Source organism: Culex quinquefasciatus, chromosome 2, assembly GCF_015732765.1.
Source record: "Culex quinquefasciatus strain JHB chromosome 2, VPISU_Cqui_1.0_pri_paternal, whole genome shotgun sequence".
In the NCBI taxonomy this organism is placed as follows: domain Eukaryota; kingdom Metazoa; phylum Arthropoda; class Insecta; order Diptera; family Culicidae; genus Culex; species Culex quinquefasciatus.
Window position 1 is genome coordinate 117,602,135 of NC_051862.1, and position 20,059 is coordinate 117,622,193.

Here is a 20,059-nt window from a genome sequence, read left to right on the forward strand (position 1 = left end):
AACTTTTTCACTTTCTCATGAAGCAGTTACCAGACCCAATAGTTCTGTGTTTAATTACCACAAAGCTAATTGGGACAGGTATCAGCATCATATTGAGAATAATTTAAATCATGATTTTGTTTTAGAAACCAAAGCTGATATTGATTCAGCCTTGGAATCTTTAACTAATGCAATTTTGGATGCTAGGAATATTGCTATTCCTAAAGTCCAAGTCAAATTTGATTCTCCCATTATTGATGACGATCTTCAGCTTCTGATTCGTCTGAAAATGTTCGCCGAAGACAGTATCAACGTTCTCGTGATCCTGCACTGAAGCGAATTCAAAAGATTTGCAAAAGGTTATTGACCACAGATTCACTCTCCTGCGAAATGAAAAGTTCGCAAGAGATGTCGAACAAATTAAACCTTATTCCAAACCTTTTGGAAACTTTCAAAGGTTCTTAAGAAACCTCAAAACCCATCCCTTCTTTAAAAGATGGTGATAATATTCTATTAACTAATGGGGAAAAGCTCAAAAACTTGCTCAGCAGTTTGAGAGTGCTCATAATTTCAACTTGAATGTTTTGAGTCCTATTGAAAATCAAATTTCAATAGAATTTCAGAATATTGTTGAACAAGAATTTTCATCAGATGAAGTTTTTAATACGGATCTGAATGAAATAAAATCTATTATCAAAAATTTAAAAATATGAAAGCCCCTGGTGAGGATGGCATTTTTTACATTTTAATTAAAAAATTACCAGAAGCAACTTTAAGTAGCTTGGCCAAAATTTTCAACAAATGTTTTGATTTGGCATATTTTCCCAGTAGTTGGAAAAATGCCAAAGTAATTCCGATTTTGAAACCGGATAAAAATCCTGCTGAAGCCTCAAGCTATCGGCCCATTAGTTTGCTTTCATCTATTAGTAAATTATTCGAAAGAATAATTCTTAATAGAATGATGACGCACATTAATGAAAATTCAATTTTCGCTGATGAGCAGTTTGGATTTCGCCTTGGGCATTCAACTACTCATCAGTTGTTGAGAGTTTCAAATTTGATTCGAAGCAACAAATCTGAGGGCTATTCTACTGGCGCTGCTCTTCTAGACATAGAAAAAGCATTTGACAGTGTTTGGCATAAAGGTTTGATTGCGAAATTGAAAAGGTTTAATTTTCCGATTTATATCGTGAAAATTATTCAAAATTATTTGACGGATCGTACTCTGCAGGTATGTTATCAGAATAGCAAATCTAATCAACTACCTGTACGTGCTGGCGTCCCTCAAGGAAGCATTTTGGGTCCAATTTTATACAATATTTTTACTTCTGACTTGCCTGATTTGCCCCCAGGATGTCAGAAATCACTTTTTGCTGATGACACAAGCATCTCCGCCAAAGGCAGAAGCCTTCGTGTCATCACAAGAAGATTACAAAAGCTTGGATATTTTCAATTCTTATTTGAAAGAATGGAAAATTACTCCAAATGCTGCAAAACTCAACTTATTATTTTCCCTCACAAACCAAGGGCTGATTTTCTTAAACCAAAAAGTCATCACATTATAAAGATGAATGAGGTAAATTTAAAGTGGGAGGATCAAGTGAAATATCTTGGACTTGGTTTTGACAAAAACCTTACTTACAAGGATCACATTGAAAGTATCCAGGTTAAATGTAACAAATATATTAAATGTTTGTATCCACTTATAAACAGGAATTCTAGACTTTGTCTCAAGAATAAACTGTTAATTTATAAACAAATTTTCAGACCTGCCATGCTTTATGCTGTGCCGATCTGGACAAGCTGTTGCTTAACCAGGAAGAAAAAACTTCAGAGGATTCAGAACAAAATTCTGAAAATGATTCTGAAACTTCCTCCCTGGTTCAGCACCAGTGAACTTCATCAATTAGCCGAAGTTGACACTTTGGATGTTATGTCCAATAAGATAATTGATGCATTTCGACAAAAATCATTGCAGTCTTCAGCTGCATTGATCCGCTCTTTATATAGTTTATAAGTTAGTTTTAAGGTATCCCTTTTCCCTTTTGTACATGTAGGACCTCCTACATTTGAAATCACTGAATAGCGAAAGCTACAATATTTCATGAATAAATGAAAGTTGCTAGTATTTAAAATTGAGGTGAAAAGTCATCGTTTGTGATTGGACACTCAATAATATTTTAACTGAATGAATGTACATGGAAAAGAAATTTGAATAAATATAAATTTAAAAAAAAAAAAAAAAAATTCATTAGCAGGATTCCTAGATATGAGTAGTGTATTCAGCTATGTTTTCAAATTGCCTTAGCATTTGTCATTGCAAGCTCTACTTATCATCTTTCTTTCTCCAACGTAGTGAACTAAAATTGGTGCAGCCGTTCCGGAGATATGATTTTTTGAAGAAAATCAGATAGGATCACACTAAAAAAGCAAAGCAATCCACTTTAACGACCCCCAGGTCTTTTGTGGGCTCTGTTGCAAGTTTCTGCTCATTTCTAGGCGTCCGAAGGTTATGTGTGGTGAGTCACCCAAAACCTCTTTTACGCAAATGGACCGACGTTTTACATCCCCATCCAATAGAAGGCCAGGAGGATAAGGCCGGAATCGAACCCGCGCCCAATAGCAACTTAGGGATCGGCAGCCGAAGCCGCTAACTACTGCGCCACGAGACCCTTCAAGATCACACTAATCGCCATAATAAAAAAATACGGGTTTATTTATTTGACCAAGGAACTCCAATGCCAAATTTGACCCAAATCAGAGCACTTTTGATATGGATGGTTTAACGTGGAATCGCTGAAAAGTAAGGAGTTTCACAAAGGAGTTGTAAAATGTAATTTTATCTATTTTATCTTAAGGCAATGGCGTCAAATGGACATCATTAAAACAACAATTTGGTATTTTGTCGTACATATGTTTTATAGCTAAATAATGCATCATAATATTAACATGTACATTGACAAGCCGTTTAATTTATGCATTTTGTGGGAAGATTCCCTGTCATATTCATTTTTATTAGCCTATACAGATACGAGTATTGTAACTTCCCTTAGTCTTTTGTAGCACGATAAACTTGCTCTTAGTTCATAAACAGCGTTATTGTTTTATACCATCCCTGATACAACAAAACATCAGCATTATTCTTATTACAATCTAGTTTTGTGTTATAACATTCCAATTACCTAACGATATGTTTCATTTTGCTTTTTTGTTTCACTTTGAGTTTCATATAGAGTTATTTACAGAGCTAAGTACAGTTTGGGTTGCATCCTTCCAGTTGTATATAATTTAGCTAAACGTACAAGCATTCTCATTCACTCAACTTTCTCGATTACAAGAAACAACTACTTAGTAGGTAAGTAAGCCTAGTTCATAGCTCATTCGTAACCTATTCATTATAAGCGTCATACTGTCGGCAGCATTGAAGTACAACTGACCAGCACAAAAAGCACGACCAGCGGTGGTGCCAAAGTTGCAGCCGGGCTGGATATTTCGAAACTTTCGTCATTCCGCCCGCCGACAATCAGATCTAAAAACAGAGAAAAGTGTAATTAGCCGTCACGAGCTCTTGATGTCTTAGTGAAAAACATGAAACGAAGAAATAAACAAAAAATATTGGACTGTGCATGATTTACCTTTTCTTCGACTCGTACTTTCAGGATCGTCTTCAATTACATCATTGGTTTCGTAAAATGTTGTGCTTCCTTTGCGTGATTTATCTGAAAGTAAGAAATAAAAGTGTGAATTATTTTAGAAAAAAAACAATACTATCTACACCACAAGTTGACATAGTTGGGCTATCTTGCCCAATTAAATATGTTCTGGATAGCACGTATAGTACCATCATCAGGGGTGACATTGAGTCTGGGGGTTGAGTCTGAATTTTTGTATGGCCCAATCTTACCCCCCAGATCCAATGCCACTCCTGTTAACGGTATATGGCTCTTTTTTGTTACTAAACGATTTCTGAATTTTCGATAAGCATCATAAGCATTTTGTTCGTAATCCAGGAAAAATTCGAAGCAATTCGATCACTTTGTAGAATTGGTTGTACAAAGCTCAGCTCATATTCTTCTTGCAGTAAGAAAAAATAGAATGCATGAATAGAAAATATACCCTTCATTTTTTTTCCTTTACCTTTGAAAGAATGCCTGAAGTTGATTCAGAAAAGTTATAAAACTCACAATTTTAATCAAATCATCTACCATCCATTCGTCATAATGTCATTTCACAAAGCTCATTGATGTTCCCCCGTAGTGTGGACAAAAGGCAAACAATTTTCTAGTTTTTACTAAAGCAACCTCAATTATGCTTGGCATCGTTCCGTGAACGTTGCGTGAATTCAAATCAAGGCATCGTTATTATTTCCTCCACTTAACTACACGTTTATTACCGTCATCAGTGAAACAATCAGAACGGAAGGGTTATGGCACTCCCGGCTGCCAAATTGCTGTCCAGAAATTTCACTGACACGTAAATCATTTCTTGATCTCTAACTGCCTTCCTGGCGTCAGGAATAATTTGATGATTTGTGTACACTTTAAATTGGCCAGCTGGCAAACACAACCAGCGACTCCTGGAACTCCCCCCGGAATGGCTTAACGACATCGTGGCCACGCTATTTGTGTAGTGCAGCAGGCAGCAGGGCAAACCCAAATCGTCTCGGGTGAATTAGCCTCCTGCTGGCCACTTTGGTGTGTTATCTCTTTCATCTCTCCCTCGCAATCATGCCGGTCTCAATAAAACGTTTATCCACCCGCAAACCCAAGAAAGCAAGTCCGTCGCACAAAGTGTACACTGTACTACAAACATTCCCCCTCCTTGACACCCCATACTTAACAACAACGGTTTTGGCTGGTCAATCTGGCCACGCCGGTGGCGGCACTGACTTCAATCCACACGACATCCCAGCGGGACGGAAGTCCGAATATTACCGCTCGGGGACCGAATTCGGTCAATATCATAAAGCTTCTTTAAAATGTCCATGCTATTGTGAAAGTATTGATTTTGGAAATCAAATTCAGTGTGGAATAAACTGGGAAACTGCACAGAAAAAAAAGTTGAATTTAGGAATGTTGAAAATTTGGTAGGTTGAGTATTACCTCTTTTTGCCTTCCTCACCTTACTGAGGAAAGGCTATAAAATCACTCGGAAAATGAACTTTTTAATTAGACCTCCTAGACCTACCTTCATTTGTACATATCGACTCAGAATCACCAGCTGAGCAAATGTCTGTGTGTTTGGCTGTATGTAGACATGTGTACCAAATCAATGTCACTGGAATATCTCGTCACAGAATCAACCGATTTTGGCCGGAATGGTTTTAATCGATCCGTCTTAAAGTCCCCTAAAATGCTATTTAAATCCATGCAGTTTTATCATGTTTTTAAAAAGCTATGTTAAAAACACTGTTTCATATTAAATTAAAATCATTGTAAAAAAGGGTGTTTTTTTCATGAAACCCTCACATGTTATACGTTTTTAGAAAGCATATGAGAAGACCTTTTAGGTGGAATAAGAATTTTCAAGATCTGACTTACCTATCTTAAATTACAAGCAGTTTAAAAAATGGTCTGAATTCACATAACCTCAACTGGTCGGGTCTGATCGCCACGAAAAAGCCGTGTAGAGGGATGCCATTTTCCTCAAAGACCGTGTCTGTATAATCTTGACAAAAAGTCTGTAGGTAGTCTGTTTTTTTACTCATCATTTATTTTTATTAGGGGAGATCCATAAACATGTGGACACTTTAGGGGGCTTGGAATCACTATAAATGAGAGGAAGGTACCAACAACCTAAAGGTGGAGAAAGGTATAGGGTTTGCTTTTGGCTCCGACTCCAAATCAAAATTAGTTCTCAAATCGTTTTTTTTTGAGTAATTTTACATAAAAAATGTGTAAAATTGTAAACCTGATGAATATTCATCAAAAACTGATGAAAATTCATCATTTTCTGGAGTATAATTAATCATTTATTTTATTTTTTACACAAAATCTGTCACCATTTCCTGGTGAATATCACCATCATTTTTTTCTCCTGTGTGTTGAATAAAGTAATCCGAGGAAAACATGGTCCTATCTTACTCCTGGCAAAAGACATTGAGTGTTCAAAACTGCACAAAAAAAATGGAAGTATTCATCAGGAAATGGTGACAGATTTTGTGTAAAAAAATGATTAATTTTACCACAGAAAAAAAGACATTGAGTGTTCAAAACTGCACAAAAAATGGTAGTATTCATCAGGAAATGGTGACAGATTTTGTGTAAAAAAAATAATTAATTTTACCACAGAAAATTTAATGAATTTTCCACAGAAAATTGATGACTTTTTATCAGTTTTTGATGAATATTTATCAGGTTCACAGTTTTACACATTTTTCTTTATTAAGAAAGGCAAAAAGAGGTAATATTCAACCTACCAAATTTTCAACATTTCAAAATTCAAATTTTTTTTCTGTGTGGTCTAAAATGGAAAAAAAGTCAAAGTAGTTATGTCACAGACATAACCGGAATGGCGTAGACTACGTAAAGTTTTGAGATGTGTACATTGAGTTTTCCATATCTTAATTTTGAAGAATTAGCTAGATACTTGAAATACATTAACGGAATAAGATCGTAAATGGGAGATGGACCCCCCCGACAAAACAGAACTTAACACTCCAGTCAACTCAACTGTCATGTAACCATACTTTGAATGTGTTGGTAAATCTTTGACTAGAAAGCCTTATTTAAACAATGGAAACATCGAATGGAGGAGAGAAAAACGAAAAACGATTTTTCGCGAACCGAATGAAAATTTGGTACCATAATGTGGGGGAGAGAGGGGTTCAGAAAGCTGTATAATCCGTCACCCCCGAAGACCAACACTAGTTCCTGAAAGGCATTTCACCGACTCATCACGGATGGGACGAGAGACGGGGAGTTAGGCAACTCTTTCAACAGTTTGGAATTGGACACGACGCAATTCTTTCAGAAGCGCTCGCCGCGAATGCGACGAGCTAGTTGTTGTTTCACAACCACGGCTTGACCCACGAGAGGCTCTTCAGCGGAAGGCAACAGGCGCGCTCCTCATCTCGTTGATGCCTCGTCCCGGGTGGGACGAGGGACGGGGATTGAGGCAACTCCGAACCACGGCAACCACGAAAAATCCAAACGGTCCGGCCATCGTGAGGCAACTGGCTGACGGTGACGACGAAAAGGCGATGCGCGCTTCTTTTCCAGTTCTGGTCCCTCTCTCCTGCTGCTGCTGCTCTGGGCTGAGCTTTCCTGCTGCTCTGGGCTGAGCTTTCCTGCTGCTGCTGCCGGTCCGACGTCTGAGACGTGAATGATAGAATGGGCTGAGCGCGCGTTCTTATATATGATTCCGGTCTGCTACTTCCCCTCCTTTTTCGCGACCGACACTCGGTCGCGTTGCTCGGATGATTTTCCCCTCAAAATAGGTACTTGACATTCCCGTCCGTGAGTGGGAAGCGCTCATTTTGCTTGCAAAATCTCTGCTTTTTGAAAACATTTTAAAACATTCAATTGTTTCAATAGCAGGGTGACCACTCAAATTCCATTTTCAAATTCCCGACTTTTTCCCGACTTTTTTCCAGACTTTTCCAGAATGCTCAAATAATAGGCATTTCTTATCTAAAGAATGATTTCAAACAAAAAACTTTCTATAAGAACAGTCGATATTAACCAGCGAAAAAAAAATCACAGTGATTTAAAAAAACCAAATATAGGCATTTTTTGTAAATACAAAAACTAAACAATAAATAAAAAAACACTTCAAAAATGGAATTTCATTATTAATCGAAAGTTCAACAATACTTATAACTTCCATGTTATTTTTTAAATTGGCAAACGTATAGTTTTTGATACTTAGTTTCAGCTGAAAATGACAAAAAGTTAAAGATAACTGAACTTAAAATAGCGTTCCTATTTTTTCAAAACTTCATCATCATTTGAAATCAAAGAATGATTAAAACACAATTGCTGTTATTATTGATTCAAAGGATTTAAAATGTCAAGGAATTCATAAAATTTAATTTTAATTTTGTAATTTTTGATATTAAATTTTCTAATCAATTTCAATTTATCTTGTGTTCAGCATTTAACTGTTTTTTTCCAATGAAAATTAATTTTGATATGATTTTATGTTTTCCCACTTATTTTAAGCAAAATAATTGAAGAAACAATTTTTTTAAACAATGTTGCAATAACTAAAAATGTGTTGGATTATTTTTTTTGTAATTTCAATATTTTCTTTATGTTTCCAAAACGTAAAAAAGTTTTTCAATTTTGGATTTTATTCGATATTTAGGTTTTCCGAAAACTGAAAATCAAGCTTTATCTATGGTAGGTAAATTACCCATACTCACAAAAAAAGTTCAAGGGCAACATTTGGAAAAAAATATTTTAAATTACTTAATGAATTTAGTTAAACAATTAAAAATATTCACAAAAAAAATCATTGCCAAACTCAAGTTGGAATCTGTTACCAAATATCCAATTATGTGACAAAATGAAATAGAATCATAATTCTAAGCTGGCCATTATGCTCTATTTTTATATTAGTTTTTCATTAACTTTACCTCTTGTTTAATGAACAAAAAAAAAAGCGATCATTTGATTCATAAAAAATATTATGAAAATCTGTGTCAAAGACTCCAATATTCATTAAGATTTTGAATGCCTTTAACGGCTTTTCTACACTCAAATATATTGAAATAGTGAAAAGAACCTTAAATTTAAAGTAAGTTACTAAAGCAGAAATAAGTGAATTCAATTTGAAAATTTTACAAAATATTACAAAATTATTAAAGAGTTAAAAAATAATTTTCAATCGAGTATGCTCCGAATTCCCGACTTTTTGACAAAAAATCATAAATTTCCGACTTTTTCCCGATTTTTGGCGGATTTTGGCGAATTCCCGACTTTTTCCCGACTTTCCCGATTTCCCGACTTGAGTGGCCACCCTGTTCAATAGTAAAACTATTTTGCCAACAATGAAAGTTTTATAGCAAATTGCTGAATAATTTTCGAATCGAATGGAACCAAAATCGTGCCGATTCGATTTGAGGGAAGGAAGATATAAGCGATTGACGGATGACGCAATATTCCAGGGCCTTCGGCCCGGGTTTTTTGGAATGACACCCCAGTACCTTCGACAAAGACGTAAGTCTACGTCAAAAGCTGTGCATTCCGTCGCCCCCGAAGACCAAAATTTGTTCCTGAAATTTAAATTCAAATTAGCTCGCTGCCTCGTCCCGGGTAGAACGAGGGATGAGGGCAACTTTTTCAACAGATTGGAGTTGGACAAGAAGCAAATCTTTAAGAGCGCTCGCCGCGAATGCGACGAGCTAGTTGTTGTTTCACAACCACGGCTTGACCCACGAGAGGCTTTTTAGCGAAAGGCAGCAGGCGCGCGCCTCATCTCGTTGTTGCCTCGTCCCGGGTGGGACGAGGGACGGGGAGTGAGGCAACTCCAAACCACGGCAACCACGAAAGATCCAAACGGTCCAGCCATCGAGCGGCAACTGGCTGACGAGAAGGCGATGCGCGCTTCTTTTCCAGTTCTGGTCCCACTCTCCTGCTGCTGCTGCTCTGGTCTCTCTCCTGCTGCTGCTCAGGTCTCTCTCCTGCTGCAGCTCTGGGCTGAGCTTTCCTGCTGCTGCTGCTGCTGCTGCCGGTCCGACGTCTGAGACGTGAATGATAGAATGGGCTCTGTCGCGCGTTCTTATATAGCCTCTCTGCCCGCTACTTCCCCTCCTTTTTCGCGACCGACACTCGGTCGCGTTGCTCGGATGATTTTCCCCTCAAAATAGGTACTTGACATTCCCGTCCGTGAGTGGGAAGCGCTCATTTTGCTTGCAAAATCTGTGCATTTTGAAAACATTTTAAAACATTCAATTGTTTCAATAGTTAAACTATTTTGCCAACAATGAAAGTTTTATAGCAAATTGCTGAATAATTTTCGAATCGAATGGCGCATAAATCGTGTCGATTCGATTAGAGGGAAGGAAGATATAAGCGTTTGACGGATGACGCAGTAATCCAGGGCCTTCGGCCCGGGTTTTTTGGAATGACACCCCAGTACCTTCGACAAAGACGTAAGTCTACGTCAAAAAATCACGTTTAAGACCAGTTTTGAGAAAGCGTTTAAAAATCAAATTTCCACACCAATTGAAATCCTTATCGGAAAGCTGCACCGATTGCTTCAAAATGTTAGGGTCAATTACGATCAGGAATAGGAGAACTTTTCTAGGGGGGTCGGAGTCAGTGTGACATAGGGACGAGGGGGAGCGGTAAATTTAGACCTATTTTATCGTGATATAGATTATGGATGACGCCATATTGCTCCTTATAAAAAATCTCTCCGAGACCATTCTTGAGCGAACGCGACTGCCAGCGACTTGGTCAATCATTTCACACAGCGATACAAATACTTCGTGAATGTCTTTGCCTACTCCGTCATCGACCCGAGTCACAAACGAACATGTTTAGAGAGGAGAGAATCTTACAAAATACGAGTGCTGCGCTCTTTTGGTCTGCACTACAACAGTTTGCTGTCAGTTTGAATTTGGCATGGTGAAAATTGCTGCCAAACGTAGCTTTGATGTTGTGTTATCAACAAAATTGCAAATTATTTTCGATAACAATTTAATAAATGATCAAAACAAATTTAATCCACCTCGTGAGCCATTTGCTGTACTACTCGATTAAACTGAGAGGGAGAGCAAAAGAGTTAGTATTCAGTAGCGATTGGTGTGGAAGTGACAAATTGTAGGAATACATAAGAGCAGTTTTACGTCACTTTCGATTTGTGCTCGCGAGTGAATGAATCCCTTTTTTAGAATTGATTTTTTTTAGAATGAATTTTTTCAACAGTTTTCAAAAGTTACTGAAATAGCAATACCCCGTTTTATGCTCTCATCATTTTGACAAAAATGTTTCCAGAAATTACTCCTCCAACGGTATCCGTCCGATTGCTACCAACAAAACGGAAGAAAGTCTGACTCAACAATTGGATTTCTAGATTTCAGCAGCATTTAACGACACGCACCACAACAGTGCTGCTAACAATCCGTCGTCGTTTGGCTCATTACCGTCCAAGACCTTTGGCACCCGCCTGCCAGCCAATAAGGAGAAGTGCGAGAGGGCACGACAAAAAAAAAGTCGAGCTGTAAGGGCAAATGAACACCCCATAACACCCTCCTGGTGGGAGAAAGGGGATTGGGGAAAGGCGGACATACCACCCACCGACTGGCAGCAGACGGCGTGCAAAAAAAAAAACCGTGGTGAACCCTGGGGAGTTGTTTACGAATGTAAGCAAAACAAAAGCAAGGAAACAACAGAAAACGTGGAACGTGCAGATTATTACAATTGGTACATGGCAGCAGGCATTGTCGGTGCACGGTGTGTTTGAAGAGGAAAAATTCAAAATTTTGCGTTACGTAATAAAAGAGCGTTCCCTAAGATACATAATACTTTTCTTTTGCGGCAGATTTCTGATGCAAACAAGCCAATATATGTAGCACTCGGTGATTTAAATGTTTCGGTTAATTTTCAACTTGAAAGCCTTAACGGTGCACATCAACCAGAGCTTTTGCACCAAGATTTTTGTTACAGACATTAAAGTATCTTCAAAACTACGGGAACTATCGATATAATTGTTGATTTATCCCCTAAAGTACATGACTGCAGTCTACTAAATAATTTACAACAATGTTTCATTGTTTTTAGAATCAGATTTTTGCAGGATTGTGTCCGTAAGTTACACAATTTGACACGTGAGTGAATGATTCAAGCTAGTGAGGCTATCTGTCAAAGAGTAAGTCAGTGAGGGAGTAAGTGAGCAAGTAAGTAAGTGAGTGAGTGAATAAGTGAGTTAGTCAGTTAGAGAGTGAGTGAGAGGATGGCAGTGAGTTGATTATTCAGCAAATGAATTATTTAGTTTGTTAGAGAGCGAGTGAGTTAGTGAATTAAAAGTAAGAAAGTCAGTAATGGGTGATGGAGCAACGGATTTCGAGAGGAATACATTGTAAAAACGTTACTTAATCCACCCTTTGGTGGTTGGCGCCTTCCTCACATTTAAATGCAAAAAGTGCGTAAATAACACTTAAGTGCTTATAACTTTTGATAGGGTTGTCAGATCTTCAATGTTTGGACGCATTAGAAAGGTCTTTTGAATACTCATCCTACGATAGGTCGCATGAGAGATCCGGACAATGTTTCCATCAAAATATCTGAGATCCGGCTTCCAAACAGTGCATAAATAACTTTGAAGTGCTCATAACTTTTGATAGAGTTGTCAGATCTTCATTGTTTTGGACGCGGTAGAAAGGTCTTTTGAATACCTATCCAACGATAGATCGCATGAGAGATCCGGACAGCATTTTCATCAAAATATCTGAGTTCCGGCCTCGAAAAAGTGCATAAATAACACTTAAGTGCTTATAACTTTTGATAGGATTGTCAGTTCTTCAATGTCTTAGACGCGTTGGAAAGGTATTTTAAATACCTTTCTGAAAATAGCATAGGGGTTTTCTTACAAAAACCACCCTTTTTACAATCATCCGAACTTTTGTTAAAATCGTTTTTTTAGCATAACTTTTGAAGTACTTAACTAAACTGCATAATTTTTAATAGCGACTTATGGGACCCCAAGACGGATCAAATGACGCCAAAACGAACAAAATCGGTTCAGCCAATGTCGAGATAATCGAGTAACAATTTTTTGATCAACATCCCACCACACACACAGACATTTGCTAAGAATTTGTTTCTGAGTCGATAGGTTTACATGACGGTGGGTCTAGGAGGTCTAATTGAGAAGTTCACATTTCGAGTGATTTTATAGCCTTTCCTCAGTAACGTGAGGAAGGCAAAAAGCAAAAACTGCTCGAATGGAAGTGCTCCATTGCCTAAATGAGTAAGTGAATAAATAAGTGAGTTAGTAGTGAGTGATTAAACGAGTGATTGAGTTAGTGAGTAAGGGATTTAGTGAAAGAGCAAGTCAGTAGGTGTGTTATTTAATAAGCAAGTCAAGGAGTTAGTGAGGGAGTAAAAAAAGTGAGCGTGTGAGTGAGTAAGTATAATAGTTAGTGAGTCAGTGAGTAAAGAAGTTGATAAAATTTACAAATATTCTTCTGTATTTGATCTTTACAGCTTCTGGAAAATATGCTTATGCAATTTATAACAGAATGATGTACAAGTGATTTATCTGAAAACCTTTTTGTTTTAAAAAAGCATTTGAGGCTATTTGATTCTTTTGAAATTACATTGACTCTATTATCAAAGTATCCCAAGTAACTTTTTTTCCAGGAGTCCTACAAGAGCTCTTCAAGATAGCTACAGCAAAGCAGTTTGGACCGCGGTAGGATAAAATTCTCTTCAAAACTTCTTCAGGAGTTTGGAAGAGTACTTGAAGAGAGTTTTATCCTACCGCGGTCCAAACTGCTATGCTGTAGCTATCTTGAAGAGCTCTTGTAGAACTCCTGGAAAAAAATGTTACTTGGGTATGATTAATCAAATTTATTTAACAATCTGTTGTCCTGCCTGGTTAATTTGACGAATAAAACGTCAATATGGGAATTTAAATTTTACCAATTAATGATTTGTCTTTTGAGGTATTTCTAACAAGAAAAAAACAAAAACATTAAATTTATCATAAAATTAATTCAATTCGTGTTCTATTTGAGTTCATCAATTCTAGAACGGGATGTCAAATTCGTGATTCAGAGATTAGCAGAACATTTCAGGTGAGAAACTTCTCAGAAGCCATTTCAGAGCAGAAACATGTATGTTACTTTTTGCTATTCCGTCATGAAACTACTTACTTTTCCTGTCATTCTTGAACGACGAAATAGCCTACTTTTCTGTACCAAAAATAACAGAATCGAATAGCAACACTTTTCAAAATAAATGCTGAAAAGTTCTACTTTTCAGCACTCAAATGGGTGCTGAAAAGTTGAACTTTCCAGTACTTGTTTCGAAAAGTAACACATTTCAACATTTTTTTGATTTAAACGATTTATTGACAAAGTACATGAAAATTTGACATAAAATTTCACTCAGTGTGTGTTTTTTGGAATTGCAAAAAATGTTGTATGGAACTCGTTGCAAAACTTGATTTTTTCAGCACTCTTCGTGTTTATCCAACTCGGTGAACCTCGTTGGATAAATGTACGACTCGTGCTGAAAAAATCCTCTTTTTGCAACTTGTTGCATAAACTACTATTAAGATTCTACTAACCAAGTTAAGCTTTTTTACAGTACTAATTTGTTATATCGAACTTTTCTTATTAAAATAATAATTATTAATGAAATTTGTTTCCAACACACCGCACTTTGACCTCACCATCCCCGTGTCGTAAGTTCAGTTCAGGCACCTTACAAGTCGGCGTCGCCGTCGGTTTTACGTGCACCAGTCGATGCCACCGCTGGTTCCTTGGAACCAGTAACGTGGTTGAAGCAATAAATACAAAACATGAAAGAACATCACGCTGTATGAAGGTGTGTTTGTGGGTGGATGTGTATGCACATGAGCGGTTCACTTGCTCACCACCCACCGCCAGGGAGAACGCAGGAAGACCTTTGCGACCTGTGAAGTCGTAAAAAATGTGTAAAGTCGTCCATAATGAGTATTATGGCACAGAAATTGTTTTCCATGACAAATGTCAAGTTATGAGGGAGAAAAACAATGAACTTGGATGTCAAAGCAGCGCGGGGCTTCCGTCCCGAATTGAGGGCGGTAATTTTTTTTTCGGGAACGACACAGTTCCACCCGGCAGAGGAGTAAATTGGCTGGCAATTTGCTAAATGGAGTTTTTTTACCACTCACCGATAAATTATTTTAGCGAAGGATACAAATTCTTAAACGGGTGTGAAAAAGTGCCAGAGAGATTTTTCTCAATATATAGTTTTGCGAAAGTACAACTTTTTCAAAACCTTTATGTTCTCAAGATTACCAGATCCTTTGGGTATTTCGAGTTTTCAAAATATTTTAAACTTCATATTTTGTTTGAAGTTGTTTGTGTTTCGCAGTGTTTTAGTTTTGAAAAATAGGTAAGTTTGCAGTTTCTCAAAATTTCAGTGCATAAATTTGACTAAAAAGAGTTTAATATTTTTAAAATGAATTTAGCAAAAGAATAAAACAACTTTACTTTTTGTATTTGGCCTATATTTAGTAAAAAAAAATGCAGCGATTTTATTCTCGATGGAAACAGTCATTTTCATTTTAGAGTCTTTGTTTTCTTCAACCCCTATTTATTTAAAAAATCCAAAACCTTGAAATCATAAACAAAAAGTTACCACTTTAAACTAGCATCGCGATAAATCCTGACAAGCACCCCATCGCGTGACACTGGCCCTCTCGGACGTCAACATTACGACTAATAACGCTTAATTTACGGAAGCCATGATACTCAACGCTGATTACGTGGTGCGATCACTATCAATCTTCTAACGCCTAATCCACGAGGAAACAAATCAGAGTCCACCTACACGCCACGTGATCCCATCCCACCCTTTGCTTCCAAGGTCCGGCCAGTCACCAATAAAGTGACACATTTAATGAGCCGGGAAGGAAAAGCTTCCTTCCCCAAAAAAAAACGAAGAACATTATTGGCACCATTCATTCGGTTGAAATGGCGCCAAACTACCGACCTAGAGAAGGACCAGCTGGTTTGAGTCACAAACTTTTTTTGTCACAAAGCGAAGGCAACGCCACTTGTAATGGAGAAAAATAGTTGACATCGTAATTTGGTCCCGTCGGTGACTTAATTATGGAGGGAGTAGAGGCCCATGGTTAGTTCTGCACAGTTTATGAAAATTATGCTTTATTGAGATTAATTGATGAGTTTCATGAGGAACGAATTAATGGAGGGGAGGAGGGAAGCTTACCCATTTCGATGACATCAGATCGAAACTATGCCACAAATGAAATTTAAAGTTTGTCGCAGTTGTTGTACTTACTTTTCCTCCGTCCCTCGAACGCCTCGACGGAATTGATTGCACTTTTTGGAAGTTCTGAAACGGCAAAACAACGATTACCATAAAATCCAATAGGCAACGGCAAACTGGGGCACGATATGGCCCGGCAATGCACGGTGGAAAGTGGCAAACTGTTTCCGGTTCTACCGTTTGCCGGTTTGTCGCTTCTGCGAGCACTGGGCCGGGACCTGGTCAACAACGGAAGGCAGAATTCCACTTTTCCACACGAGCAGGAATCTATCGGAAAGCAATCCTTACTGTAGAGCTTGATGGTGCCGTCGGTTTCCCCGAGGGAATTTTTAGCGATACACTTGTACGATCCGAAATCGGCCTGGCTCACAACCTTGATGCTCAGCTTCATCACCACTTTGTACGCGTTGTCTATCAGAACTGGTTCGTATTTGCCACCTACAGGGCAGTTGTCCCACGTGGAGTCCGTAACGGTGAGCGTGAGGGGAAAGAAAAAAAGAGAGAAAAAGCAAAATGGTGAAAAACGGTTCGAGAATGGCATCCCGGTACAACACCGGGAATGGGAGGAAAACGGAGAAAAACGCACGTGAAATGGTGAACTTGTTAAATTTGCATAATTGTAGCGGTGTGATTTTCATACTTGGCGGAAAATCATATGAAAACGGCACACGGTCGGTGGGGACCACCAACCCAAAGACCCAAGCTGTTGGTCGGTTATTGTCATGCTAATGAGCGAGCAGCGAGACGTCATTTTGGCGTAAATATATTTCATAGGGCAGAGCAAGTCCCGCCATGTAGCAGCCAATTTGGAACCGAGACATTTGCCACGCATTTGTCGATCCTTTTTTTCTTTTTTTAACAGATCGGGCACACCGAGTTCATTTGAAAACGAAATTGGACATCATTTAAATTTAAAGTATGAAATTGGAATCAAGCTCCACATCTTAAACACAAACATTACAGTCGACTCTATCGTTGTCGATCATCGATTCCTCAATAAACTTTATTTTTCGATGGACTTTCAGTCCCTCCAAATACATAGCATGCTTTGATTTTTCGTGCTACCTCTCACTTTCCCGCTGTCCGCTTAGTAATCGGATGATCAATTCTCGGTTTGATTCCCATCTGCTCCATGACCATTTTTGCGCGGTCGGCTCAAAGGGGCAACATAACAAGCGCACTGACAGGCAGGCAGGGAGGCAAGCGCGCACGCACGTGCATTTAAAAATAAATGTTTCAAGGTAGCCCCTTGACGCTGTCTGCCCAAAAACGGTCCTTTTCGGAAGCTAATAACTTTTCAGCAAAAAAATCCTGAACATATTGTGTATTTGAGAAAGTTGTTTAAAATTGAATGAAGATCCTACACAAAAAATCAAACCATCCACTTTCACGACTCCCGGGTCTTTTATGGTCTCTATTGCAAGTTTCTGCTCGAACCTAGGAGTCCAAACACTTTGAATGAGGAGAGCACCTAAACCTATTTTTACTCCAAGGAACCTTCTACTCCAGGGTTCGATCTCATGACCTGTGGATTGCGAGTCCAACCACCGCCAGCGATTCCACCGGAGCATTCTTACAAGATCCTAGAATCTTAGAATTGAAAAATATTGGACGACTGTTGCGCCCTTCACAGGTAAAAAACTAAAACTGTTGCTTTTCTCTATACATTTTGACAATTTTTCTCATACAAACATTAAACGATTATAGGAAGGGGTTCCCGTGAGCTCAAATTTGGAATTTAGCCTGGTGATGGGACGATATTTGATCTCAGCAGAGGAGCCCCGAGAAAGCCCGGATTTGGACCCACCATAGTGTGTATGTGTGTTAATAACCAATAATATCACTTAGTTTTCTGAGCACTGTCTGAACCGATTTTAAAGAAACCTTCTTTTGCCTTCCTCACTGAGGTAAGGCTATAATCCTGCTCTAAAAATGAACTTTTTATTAAAAGCTCGAAGACCCACCTTCATATATACATATCGACTCAGAATCGAAAACTGAACAAATGTCTGTGTGTGTGTGTATGTGTGTGTGTATGTGTGTGTGTGTGTGTGTGTGTGTGTGTATGTGTGTGTGTGTATGTGTGTGTGTGTGTATGTGTGTGTGTGTGTATGTATGTATGTGTTCAAAAATCTTGCCAAGTTTTCTCAGCACTGGCTGAACCGATTTTGATCGAACCAGTTGCATTCGACTTGGTTTAGGGTCCCATACATCGCTATTGAATTGTTTGAAGTTTCGATAAGTAGTTCAAAAGTTATGTATAAAAATTTGTTTTCACATATATCCGGATCTCGCTTAAATGCATGTAAACGAAGTCCGGATCCATCATTCAACCCATCATTGGTTAGATAATCAAGGGACCTTTCCAACGAGTCCACATTATTGAAGATCTGGCAACCCTGTCTCGAGTTATGACCACTTAAGTGATATTTATGTACTTTTCTGAAGCCGGATCTCACTTAAATGCATGTAAACGATGTCCGGATCCATCATCCGACCCATCATTGGTTAGGTTATCTAGAGACCTTTCCAACGAGTCCACAACATTGAATATCTGGCAACCCTGTCTCGAGTTATGACCAGTTAAGTGATATTTATGTACTTTTTTGAAGCCGGATCTCACTTAAATGCATGTAAACGATGTCCGGATCCATCATCCGACCCATCGTTGGTAAGGTTATCAAGAGACCTTTCCAACGAGTCACATAATTGAAAATCTGGCAACCCTGTCTCGAGTTATGACCAGTTAAGTGATATTTATGTACTTTTTTGAAGCCGGATCTCACTTAAATGCATGTAAACGATGTCCGGATCCATCATCCGACCCATCGTTGGTTAGGTAATCGAGAGACCTTTCCAACGAGTCCACATTATTGAAGATCTGGCAACCCTGCCTTGAGTTATGACCACTTAAGTGATATTTATGTACTATTTTGAAGCCGGATCTCACTTAAATGCATGTAAACGATGTCCGGATCCATCATCCGACCCATCATTGGTTAGGTTATCAAGAGACCTTTCCAACGAAACCACAACATTGAATATCTGGCAACCCTGTCTCGAGTTATGACCACTTAAATGATATTTATGTGCTTTTTTGAAGCCGGATCTCACTTAAATGCATGTAAACGATGTCCGGATCCTTCATCCGACCCATCATTGGTTAGGTAATTGAGAGATCTTTCCAACGAGTCCACAACATTGAAGATCTGGCAACCCTGCCTCGAGTTATGACCACTTAAGTGATATTTATGTACTTTTTTGAAGCCGGATCTCACTTAAATGTATGTAAACGATGTCCGGAACCATCATCCGACCCATCGTTGGTTAGGTAATCAAGAGACCTTTCCAACGAGTCCATATAATTGAAAATCTGGCAACCCTGTCTCGAGTTATGACAATTTAAGTTATATCTGTGAACTTATTTTTCTGGACCTAAAAAAATAGCTGAAATATGTGTCCAAACCACTCATATTACCCATTGTTGGTAAAAAGTGAGGAAGGCATCAACCACATAGGTGGATTAAGTTAGTTTTTATTTTGTTACCACATATGTGAAAGTTTGATGAATTTCTAATCTAATCTAATCTAATCTAATCAGACCCTAGCGCAGCCAATCTTTCGAAGGGATCCTGGAGAGTGCCTTAGGTTAGATGACGCCTAGCACTCTTCTTGTCATTTATTAACATTTGTAGTGCGCCATTGCATCGGAATGCATTGAAACATCACAAGCGTTAAAGCGGCCAGGCCTACTGCGTAAAGCCGTATCGCAGAGATGACTCGTAATTGGGTTGTGTTTGAGCACTAAGTGTTCGAACAACAATACAATTCTGAATCGACAGGGGAGGAAGAAGCGTGGGGACACACCACCATACGCTCCGAGATTTTGGTTGTATTCGTTGGGAGCACCATGCTAAGAAGGTTTGGTACTCCGGGACCCTCTGGGATGGGAAATTGTATTTCCACGAATGCCCTGGACACTATTTGCCGTGGTTATAGCGCCACAACTCGCTCTCTGTAACAGTATTCCTAATTCCAGTCCAAGTTCACCAAGTCGTCATGGCCTAGTGGTTAGCATTTTTTTTGCTTACCAACTCAAAGGACGGGGAATCGAACCCCGCCTCGAGCGA

General features: G+C 38.6%; 1 protein-coding gene across 3 annotated transcripts in view; it reads right to left on the reverse strand.

Annotated features, from left to right (window-relative positions):
• Positions 1–2,956: 2,956 nt before the first annotated feature.
• LOC6041296 (lachesin) overlaps positions 2,957–20,059 on the reverse strand; it is a 94,987-nt gene continuing 77,884 nt past the window's right edge. For all 3 annotated transcript variants that reach the window (XM_038253939.1, XM_038253938.1, XM_038253937.1), the window contains exons 8-11: positions 16,218–16,367; positions 15,942–15,995; positions 3,615–3,698; positions 2,957–3,508 (exon numbers count right to left, since the gene is read on the reverse strand). In XM_038253939.1, the coding sequence (XP_038109867.1) occupies positions 3,384–3,508; positions 3,615–3,698; positions 15,942–15,995; positions 16,218–16,367 (413 nt within the window). In that variant the 3' untranslated portion in view covers positions 2,957–3,383. The remainder of the gene's footprint in view (positions 3,509–3,614; positions 3,699–15,941; positions 15,996–16,217; positions 16,368–20,059) is intronic.